General features: G+C 33.0%; 1 protein-coding gene across 1 annotated transcript; it reads right to left on the bottom strand.

Moving 5' to 3' along the window:
* Positions 1-5389: 5389 nt before the first annotated feature.
* LOC110738041 (protein EXORDIUM-like 3) lies at positions 5390-6764 on the bottom strand. Its single transcript, XM_021918405.1, has one exon. It carries the CDS (start codon positions 6652-6654, stop codon positions 5629-5631), a length of 1026 nt encoding a protein of 341 aa, XP_021774097.1. The 5' UTR covers positions 6655-6764; the 3' UTR covers positions 5390-5628.
* Positions 6765-11841: the final 5077 nt, after the last annotated feature.

The raw sequence follows: 11841 nt of genomic DNA, 5'->3' as shown, positions 1-11841 counted from the left end.
GCATCATTTGGTTGCTCCCTTAATGGGGCTTCCACTACTTCTAACCCATGCACACGCTTATGCACATCTATACGTTTTTTTTACCTAATACACCCTATGCGGCTGCACCTAGCTACATCGTCGGATGGGCAGTTACGTGGTATATATATATATATATATATATCCTATGCGGCTGCACTTAGCTACATCGTCGGATGGGCAGCTACGTGGTGTATATATATATATATATATATATATATATATATATATATATATGTATATATATATATATATATATATATATATATATATATATGAGTTATACCCAATTAATTCCCCAAATAAACAAAATTTATTTGCTCTATATAAATATATGCTCCATATATAGATGATCGGGACAAATATAAAGTTTGGGAGTCTTTCTCTATAAAGTCGTACTAAATAAATCTTGAACTAACATAATGAAAGAAGTAACTATATAATTGAGCCTGGTATATAAGTATATCTCATGGACTTATATTGCCAAGATATTTTGGGCGGGCATATGTAAATATGTAATGGCACCAAAATGCAATATATGTAGTCAAACGTGACTAATTGACTATATGTGCATATAGAGTCTTTGTTTATACGGTAATTTACTGAATATGGCTACTTTTTGGCCTTTTGCTTTACCGCATTAATGAAACAAATTGTTCAAAGAAAAAAAAAAGAAAGCCTTTTGTCTTAATGATGATTCCTAAAAAATATGTATATGGGTCAATGCTATGAGCTGTAAATGGTGATAATTACACCTTTGGGGGCCCTAGATTTTTCACCTTGATTAGCGATCATATTGGGCCTTTTCTTTAAGCCAATTGATCATTTGTACAATTGTATGTCAATAAGAGTTAGGCAAAATTATTTAACGTTAATCAAAAGCAAAATCTTCAATTTTTGGAGTTAGGCAAAATTATATACATACTCTCTTCATTATTTAATGTTAATCAAAAGCAAAATCTTCAATTTTTTTTGGAGTTAGGCAAAATTTTGCGATATATCTGTGTGGAATAATATTTTTATCTTTTCTCAATATTAAAACATATTTCTTTTCCTTTTTATGTGACTATGGTGTGTCAAAATTAATACTATGTACTCCGTATCCTTTATAATTAGGGGAACATTCGCTAATTTAGCCACTTGTATGTGTACAATCACTTATCATGTTTGCTGCTACGTTTTCTATATATATATACATGTGAAAATGTGTTGTACTTAGAGAGTTAGAGCACACTAGTTATTGATGAGATGAAAATTAGTAGCAAGAGCATTTAGGGTAGGGTGCAAGGGGAAATTAAAATTTACCAATAAATTTACGAAATATTGAAACAATCAAAACACCCACATTTAGAGCTGTCAGTTTTTTACCCGAACCGTTAAACCCGACTGTTTCGAACCGATCCGAAAAGGAACTGAACTGTTTAAAGCCCGTTTTTTGGAAACCGAAAACTGACCCGACTCAATTTTTTCCAACCCGAAATTGAACTGAACCGAATTTGTGCGAACCGTTACTAACCCGACCCGTTATCAAGCCAAGCTGTTACAACCCGAAACTGAAAGCAACCCAAACCGATTACGTTTAAACCCGGTAGTAACCCGACCCGTTTTAAACCGAAAACCGTTAAGAGCCGATAAAAATCCGATAAACCTAAATCGTTCCAACCCGTAACCCGTTGTGACCGAACCGTTTATGACCCGTAACCCGTTGTGATCAAACCGTTTAAAACCCGTAACCCGTTATGACTGAGTCATTTACAACCTGTTACCTAATATGTTTATGATCTAATCTGTTTCAACCCACTACTCGATAGACCCAACTTATTTATGACTTGACTTGATTATAACATGACTCGTTCCTATCCGTTGTCTGACTAATTCGACTCGATAATCATCCGACTCAATTTTAACCCGATATGATTTGATTAGAAACCCGCTTTAAATTGGGTAAACTCGTTTTCAAACCAACCACGTTCAATCTAAACCGCGTATAACCTGAAACGATAATGATTGGACCCGATTTCACCCGATTTGTTTTGAACCGAAACCCATTTTCGAACCGACCCAGTTAAACCCAAACTGATTATGACTCGAACCAATTACGACCCGTCCTGATTACGACCCGAACTGTTTTTAACCGAAACCCACATTAAACGGGCTAAACCCGTTTTCAAACCGACCCGGGTCAACCCAAATTGATTATGACCCGAACCGACTAGAACCTGACCCGATAAGGACCCGGTCCGAATAGAAATTGCAATTAAAAAAACCAAACCGAACTGACCCCGATAATTTTCAAAACCGACCCAAACCGACCCGCTTATTATTTCAACCCGTTATAAATCAATCCGTTATAACCCGAAACTGATAAATCCAACCCAAACCCAAACCGTTAAACCGAATTGACACCCCTACCCACATTTGATGCTTTAAAAACGCAAGAGTACGTACATGCATTGAACAGCCAATGGAAAGCAATAGCATTTGCATTGGCATTTGCATTTGCATGCATTGTAATGTGTGAAGAATTCAAATTTGGGGGTCATTTCATTAACATAAAGATTACCTAAAAGATGATTCAGAATTTCGGTTATCAAAACTTAAAAAGGAATAAAAGTAAAAGGGGTAAAAATGATTAAAATTAAAAACAATGAAAAGCAAAAGTTAATTTAATTTAGTACTCGTACATCATAAGCTTACAAGCTCAAATCCCAATAAAGTTTATAGTGTCACCTAAATGAAAGCGAATTTGGGAAAATAATGACATTGAGATTAACGTTATGCCAAACATAAGGCAGCACTATTTGATAGAAACGACGTAGCTTTTGTCACATTGCTTTGATTCGGTGAATTTGTCATTTTAGTCAAAGTTTTTACAGAAATACGACTATTCATCCTGCTAATAGCGCAACCAGTACGTTACCATTTTACCAATAGTCCTTATTAAAATTTCACAAGGGTGTTTGCTAAATTACTTTCATAATTGTGTTAAATAACTTTAATTACTCCGTTAATTGGGTTTAAATCTCTTTATCCTAAATTCCTAGCTAATATAATTTTGTAATCTCCTACACTAATCAAATTTGCTAATGTAATTATTTAATACTTGTAAATTATTGCATAGTATATCTCAATTGAACAATTCAATAATTATGGTGATTAATCCCATCTCTCATAAATCGATTCTCAAGATTATCCTTAAACTGTTGTAAATCATCATAATATTCCATAGATATCATTTTACTTCAGTACAATCGATTAGACTAAAAGGATAAAAGCAATCATGATCTTATTACAAAGACAATATTCACCAGTTTAAACTTTTAAGAATAATTAGAATGTATACTTCATATGTCTCAAAATATTTGATATAGTCAACTTTGCACACATGTCTAGTTTGATTTTATTTTTTATATAATTAACTATAAAAGAAAATTATTTTTAAAATAATATTATGAAACTTTGTATTAATACCCTTCTAACAATATATTTTATGATAAAATATATTTTTATTATGCTAGTATAAATTATGGTTTAATATATGAAAAGTGAAAAAAAAGTCTCAATTATTTTGGGACAGATTGAGTACTATCCCTCGAATTTATTGGCTTGTTTTTTATGTACGTTTTTTTTTTATTTTTTATTTTTTATTAAACTTATTTTAATAAGGTAAAAAGATCAAATCCTACCTACAAATTTACCTACTTACCAAATTGAATCTATTACTCCATACTCAACAACATATAACAATATAATATTACAAAGACTAGAGAGCTACTTGAATTCTATCACTTTCCGCTAGTAGGCTAATATATAGTACTCGTACAACGTCTAATTTTGTCGAACACACCTTAGCTTATAGGAGAGTACGTGTAGTTGATAGTTGTAGTGGTACATACATAAACTGCAGAAACTAGAAAAAGAGGTGTTTATTGTTTAATATCAAGGAGTCAATAATCTGCAAGAAGAGCAGAAAAAAGTGTGAAATGTGAGTGTTGCATAAAAACATAGGGACCATGTAATGGCATGCAATTAAGGAAAGAGGAAGAATTCCTTGTCTTGCACTTCGTCTTCGTGTTTCCATTGCCCATACTCAGTCCTAAACTGTCATTGTTGGTTCAAATGACAATAACGTATTCCCATGTTCAAACCATAAATATTTTAGGATTTAATTTTTTGAATAGTATTAAAAATTAAACATAAAAAATTATCATTCAAATTTAATTTGTTCCTAGACCAAATACAAGATTGAACCTTTTTTTCCCCCCTCTTATCAATACGAGTACAAGATTGAACGGTTTTAAAATTATAAATAATTACGAGTGATAGAATATTTCTTAGCTCCACGTTGAACATATAAAAGCCTTTAGATTTTGCTATCTATTAACTTTCATCTCTTCATACTTTAACATTATTCTCATATATATATATATATCATTTTTTTAATGAAGTTGTTTGCAAGCCTAATTAACAAGATTAATATGTTCAATAAAACTTAAATTGGATTCCTAGCTAGAGGTATCATTAATTAATACCTACGTAACTACGTTTATACATTATGAAAAATAAAGGGGAAAAGAAATACTGCAGCAACCATAAATTGCAGTAGTCACAATCTCAATAAAAAAAATTATGGAAGAAATCAGAGAAGTAGAAGTTAATGGTGGAATAATTGAACGTAGGTATTAGGCACGTACAACATTTACACCAATCCACCGTATCAGTAATAATAATAACTCATGGAGACCCACTGTAGTTTTACCTTCATCGTAGGCTTGTAACAATGGTACTTGTAATTGGTAATAATGCTTCTAGATGCATAACGATTAATTAATTTTAAGATATCGAGCTTTAATTAATTAGTGAAAATGATTACTCATTTGCTTATGTAGTTACTCAATCTAGTACTCTCTCAATTTTAATTTACTACGAAATATGCAACCATTACATCCCACTCTTATTAACGCTGTAGGAGTAAAATATGTTACAAGTACTTCATAGAAGAATACACATGATCGAGCAAAGAGGTATTATAAGAAAATCGTGAGGGTCCAGATTTGATCATGGTCCTTCTCTTTACTATAAAATAAATAAATAAAAAATTGTGTATTTAAGTCAATATATGATGGTATATTTGTATACACACCTTTTCAGTTATTCATGGTCTCATGGATTATGTCACAAAAGCAAGCCAAAAAAGTATGTTGAACGGCTTGAACCCATTGCTACACGGCTACACCTTTAACAAATTAACGAGTCTTTCTTCTCATTAAGATGAATCAAAACATGATTGCTCACATTAATATTTTGCTATTTAGTGTGGCCACATTTTTGGACTATAATATAGTTTTCGTCATTTCATAAGACCATAAAATTACACCAATTATATAAATATAACCTGAATTTACTAAATTACCAATATCTTATTTTTCTTATGGTATACAAAAGATAGTATACATACAAATACAATACCATACACTTTTTTTTCTTTTTCATCAAACTTCCCTCCAAAAAAATAAAAATCTACCGAAACTAATGGTCCAAAATCTAACCCAAAAACACCCAAATATCAAATTTTAAAAAATAAAATAAAAATTACCAAACTAGTACTACTCAGTGGTCAAGGGCGTTGGGTCCAGTACAATAATTGACGACATGGTTCCAAACCCACTGAATCAAAAACCGCCGTCGGATTCCATTCACATTAAACGTGGCACCATCTCGACCCTCCAACATTTGTCCAGTATAGGACCCACCACCTCCTGTCCCATAAATCCCTTCACAAAGATCCGCAATTTCCACAGGCGCAATCGGGTCAGGCCCCGCATACCAAGCATTGACAAGCGGGTTGGTTACCAACTCCGCTATCTCATGAGCAATGACACTTATCATCCCCTCGACCCCAACGTCTCCGTTGGGGCTTTTAACCGCTTTGAGCCCGGGGATGTACTTGGGTACCGCAAACGGGTACGCACACACCCCCGGGCACAGCTTCGCGCTGTTACCCACCCAAGCGTAGGGTAAAGTATACCCTACGATTGAGGGGAAAGTAAAATAGTGAAACCCACATACTTGCTGACAAAAATCCTGAACGTACACGTCAGGTGACGTCAGCAAGAGGTAAATCCCGTTCTTAGGTGTGATTGGTAGAGGTTTAGTTCTCGCGGTAATAAATGATTTTATTACAGACTGAACTGATAACCGAGTGAGTGATTTACCGTGGGAGTAAAATCTGTCGTTCTTCTCCGAACCAATTCGGACGGTTCTAGAAATATTGGACCCGGTTTGATCGGTGTAGAGCTGAACCGTCTTCCACCACCCTGAAACCGAGGGTGGTGGGACGGATTCATCCGAGATCGAGTTTACGAATTCTCGGATTATCCGCTTCTGGGACGGCTGCCATTTGCCGTACCAGATAATGTGGACAGTGATGTTTGTAGTCATTACCGGCCCCATATGGTACTTAAGGTCGACAAACTCGGATGACCCCTCGAATTTTTTCGAGGGGCCGAACTCTAAATCAGCCGTAGTTTGATGACTACGGCTGATGTTGAGATCGGCATTGGGCCAAGGGCGCCAAGAGAAGGCTGGTTGGGAGGTGAAGAGGAGGAGGAGAGAGAGTGGGATTAGGGGGAGCATTGTGAGGTGGGGAGGAGGAGGAGGAGGAAGTGGGGAGTGAAGAGTGAGAGTGAGTGAGACAAAGAGATGGTATTTATATTGGGTAATTTTTGAAGGGAAATAAATAAATGAAAATGAATTTGAATAATAATTGAGAAAATAGTGTGAGATTAAATTTATGAAAATGTGAAAGAATTGAAGGGGTAGAGGATGGGTTTAATGGATGACAGATGGGTAGTATAAAGTGAGAGAGGGACCTACAGAAATATGATGAATCATAAACATTGTCGTTATTTTATGAAGGGTTGATTATTATCTCTCTGTTTTTATTTTATTGTTGCTTGTTTTGAGCGGGAAATGTGGATGAATTGGATAAGGGTAGTTTCGGAATCTCATTTACTTGATATTTTAAGCTGGGCTTGTGGGTTGTGGCTGCACTAGCCACTTCAAAGTGTCTTGAGACAATATGTCAAATTAAAAGACGTAATACTCCATTCGTTTCACATTACTCTTATAGTCTCAATTTAATTGATTTATTTAATTACTATTTGAGAGAGATTTTTAATTAAAATTAGATAATATCTTCAATGCTAATATCAAAAGTATTAACTTATTATTTTGGATAGATAATAATATAACTATTTCTAAATAAAGTAGTGTAATCTAACATTTTATTTGTAAAAGAGTTGATTACTATCTCAAAATATTTAATAAACCCTACAATCTTAATCCAATTTTTTTTATTAATCGTACAAGAATTTGATGGCTCTCTCCAATCTTTAGTGCTCAACATTTGCCTCTCTTGACCACTACTTGCAACTTGCAACAAAATTTATCCGATTTATTTTGAAAACGGAATCTTATAGTTTTATTGTTTAGCTCCGCTTAAACGCTATTTGCACCCTAATTTATCACTTTTCAAAATTATTTGCAGATATATGTGTTACAAGAATTTAAAAAGAAATACTTTACAAAGTTCGTTACACCTTATTCATGAACACATCCTTATTTGGTATTTCCAATTAATCAATCATCCACTAATAAGGTTACCATACACAGGGCTCTTCGTACATGTATAGTCGTAAACTCTAAGCAAGCAACAAATAGGGCCTCTTACAAGGATTATTGGCAATATAAAGGCAGGACATTCCTTAAAATAAGGGTAGCCCTTAAAAGTTAAAAGTACTTGTGTTTAATATTTTCAAAGATTCCTCTAAGTTTAAGAAGAAAATAATAAGCTAGGGGTCCATTACCATTAATCAAGAGGCCATGCAAAATTACATGCACAAGTTAAAGTTACCCCACTTACATTAACATTGGGTCTCTCCTTTCCTCTCCTTGCTTCCCGCCAAATGCAATTTAAGTTCATTAAATCCAACTAGTCCGTATTATCAAATCAAATCAAATCCGACACATTTTCCATGGTGTAACGCTAATTCTAAGGCCTATAAATGTTCCTCACTTTTCTTCTTTTCATTTATTATTAATGACCTTAATGGTTATTGACTTTAAATTTCTAGTTCTTGCTTGTGGAACGAAGAACGGTTTCGTGGTTAAGTATGTACAACAATATTATTACGAAGATTTATAAAACTATACGTACTATGGGTGTACCTATTACTACCTATATATGTACAATGATATATAGTTGATGAATGAGAAATAATATTGATAAGAATATTCCATGTTCATTTTTCATTTATTCCACAAAGTTTGAAAGACGTGAATGTTTGTGACTAGTGAGGATTTCAAACTTTTTATGGGATGTTGAAAGCTCATGGTTTTATGACATAGGATAAATCAGCTAAGAAGCATGATGTCGGGGTATTAAGGGCTCTTGGTTCGGATGGAGATGAGGGATAAAAAGACCAATGTAAAAATCTACTTTATTTTAATATTGTTATAAATAGCATTGTCCCATTACAATCTAAAAGTTAAGTAGTACTCTGTATATTGCAACGATGTATATTAGCAAATGACAATATTGAGTTTTGGGTATTTGTAGGGTTTGTTCTCTTCAACTTAATTTCAATTATGTTCAATTCAGCTCAGTTCAGGTTAACTCCAATCAGTTTAGTTTAGTTCAGTTTAGTTTCTAATTTTCTTCTCTCATAAACAATTCATTTCAACTCTATTGAGTTAAGTTTAGTTCAGCAATTCTGTTCGGGTCTTCAGTCCGTACTCCATACTTAAATCTAGCATCTAGATTTAATTTATACGTAGTATTCCATTTCTAGGTGAGAATGTGATATAAGTACACCAAATTGAAGATGACTTGGGCCTCGTTTGGTAAAGAGCTTTTTAAAAAGTTTTAGCTTATTGAACACTACTAGAGATTTGACCATTAAAAAAACTAATTTGGGTATTTGGTAAGTAGCTCATTAAGAGAGCTTTTTAGGCCCAAAAAAACTCTTTTAGAAAAGACTTTTTAGGCCCAAAAAGTTCTTTTAGAATACAAATTTTTGCCTAGACTCTAGGGTAGCCAGCTTCTCCTACACCCCCATGCTACTACGTCGTTTTATATTGAACCATTCTGCCATTTTTTTTTCTTCATCTTTTTTCATTTTTGTTAACTTTCTATTCAAGCAACTATATAATGATTTTCTTAACCTAATTTCCATTTTATTTATCTCATATTTTACTTATTTCATTTTCTCTCTCCTGCATTTTTTTTCCCCCAATTTTTCTCTCTCTTCTTCCATGGAAATTTCTAGCTCAATTGCGTTTGATCGTGACAGTGATTCTAGCTTACTTGCTTTTGATCGTGATTGTGATTCTATTTTTTCTGCTGGAGTTGGTTTAGTCGACTCGTTTTCGAAACAATGTGAGTAATTTTTTCCTCAATCATTCGATTTTGATTATGCTCTGTTTTTCGCGTGTAATAGTTCGATTTTGATTTTTGATTTCATAGTTTTTCTAATTGTATGAACTATAGTTTATATAATGCTCAATTATAATTTTTGATTTTATTGTTTAGCTAATTGTTATTGCTTATTGTATGAATTAAAATCAAAATTATGGTCGATTATAATATTTGATTTCATTTTTATTTATGATTATTTTAATTTATAGTTTGTGATGTATTGTTGTGATTTTATTGTTTTTCTTTGTAATGTTGTTATTCGATTGATGTTTTTTTCCAGTTTTCTGCATTTTAATGATTGTCTATAGTTTTATAAAATTTGACATTCAATTAATGCTCATGTATGTTATATTATATGTACATTTACGTTAACATAGGTGTAATTACTGTAATTTACATTTATCTATGTAATCATAAATGTTCATTTATATGTTTTATTATCATTTTGATATATGTTCATTTATGTAATGATAAATGATCATTAACAGTTTACATGTGGTTATTGTACATTATTGCTATTATTTGTGTTCATTTGTTACATTTTAATATTGCAGTGGAAAAAAAGAATGCTATTTTATTTGAGGAAGCAGCTAGTTCTGAATTTTATGGGAAACAATTTCCTTCTGAAGATGTGGCTTATGAAATGTTTAATGAATATGCATTTAGAAAGGGCTTTGGAATTAGAATTGGAAAAAGTAAGAGGCGAAGAGATGATTCATTCTCTATGAAAAGATTTGTTTGTACAAATGAGGGTTTTAAAGATGATAAGTGCAGGAATAATAGGTTGTATGAGAGACTTAACATAAGGACTGGTTGCTTAGCTTTTGTGCAGTTTAGTATTGACCGTTCAGGTGTATATACATGTACAAGACATGAGATGGTTCATAAGGAAAAGGTACTTCTGCTTTATACTTGTTTAGCTTCTTAAATAATTTTTACAGAAATGAACATTTAGTTTTTTATAAATGTTTATTTATAATGATCATAACTGTTATGCTTAATGATCATGTTTCATTTACAGAATGTTGTTGAAATATGACTGTGCAAATGTTGATTGGTTGAATGATTTGTATAAAATCAAGGAGATGTGGTGTCCAGCTTTTTCAAAGAAATTTTGGTCAGGAGGTGTGCTTTCATCTCAACGTAGTGAGACAACTAACAAATCAGTTTCTCAAAGGCTTAACAAGACACAAGGTCTATGTGATTTCTGTCAAGTGTTTCTCGATGTGGTTCAAGAGTGGAGAAGCAAAGAAAAAGGGAGAGATTATAATACAATCAGAGGTAATCGTCATTTGGCTTTTGCATACATTGGGATTCTTGTTCATGCTAGATCATTGTATACTATTCAAGCTTATGTGCTTTTTGAGGAAGAGTTCATTAAGGGTACTGCTTGTGATCATAAGGATGCTGGTGTGAATTTTCCTGAATATTATTATCATTTGTGGAGACCTGGGAAAGATATGATCAAGCACGAGGTTGTTTTTAATAAAGAAACACGTGCAATATGTTGTACATGCATGTTGTTTAGTGAAATGGGTTTGCTTTGTTGTCATGCTCTTTGAATTTATCATATGAATTGTGTTCATAAGATTCCAGATGACTATATATGTAAGAGGTGGACTAAGGCTGCTATGTGTAGTCATGGCCTTGATGAACCTACAATGAAAACCAATGTAGTATCTACAAGTGTTTGGAGGACACAAACACTAAGGAAATTTGTTAAGTTGGTAACAAGTTGTCAACACTCTTTGAATGCTAGAGCAGAGGTTGAATGTTATTTCAATCTTTTAAAATAAAAGATTGAGAGTGTTACTGGTACTATTGATTTTAATGAACCGGTTGAAGGTATTGAAATTGTTGATCATGAAGTTAAGAATCCGGCAAAATCAAGACCTATTGGAGAGAGGAATTATAGGCCTAAGAGTAATTTAGAGAAGGCTTATAACAAAGCCAGGGGTCAGTGGTTGAAGAAAAAGTCAGTATACACTCCTTATAAAAGATCTAAAGGTCAAGCAGTAGTTCAGGTAATAATGCACATTTATGTTTTTGTTATTGATCATTTATGTTCAAGAATTGAACATTTTTGTTTTGCCTTAGGAGTTGGACGAGAATGGGTGTCCTATATCTTATGCTAATTCTTTGGCTGATCCTAATGAGTTAATTGTGATTGAAGATCCAAGTGCTCAGGTAAAAACTTATTTTCTTTTTTTTTATCTGTTTTTATCAAATTCTTTAGAATATTAAACATTTTTACTTTTAATTTTTTTTCAAGGTTTGTAATAAAAAGACTGCCATTGTAGAAGATATCCCTTCAGATGATAGTGTTTCAAATGACTTTGAACAGG

This window comes from Chenopodium quinoa, unplaced genomic scaffold (genome assembly GCF_001683475.1).
Source record: "Chenopodium quinoa cultivar QQ74 unplaced genomic scaffold, ASM168347v1, whole genome shotgun sequence".
Taxonomy (NCBI): domain Eukaryota; kingdom Viridiplantae; phylum Streptophyta; class Magnoliopsida; order Caryophyllales; family Amaranthaceae; genus Chenopodium; species Chenopodium quinoa.
This window is presented reverse-complemented; position numbering and strand designations above follow the sequence as displayed.

What these genes read in the sequence shown, in the direction of transcription:
- LOC110738041 (XM_021918405.1), bottom strand. Translation starts at nt 6,654, where the DNA reads ATGCTCCCCCTAATCCCACTCTCTCTCCTCCTCCTCTTCACCTCCCAA.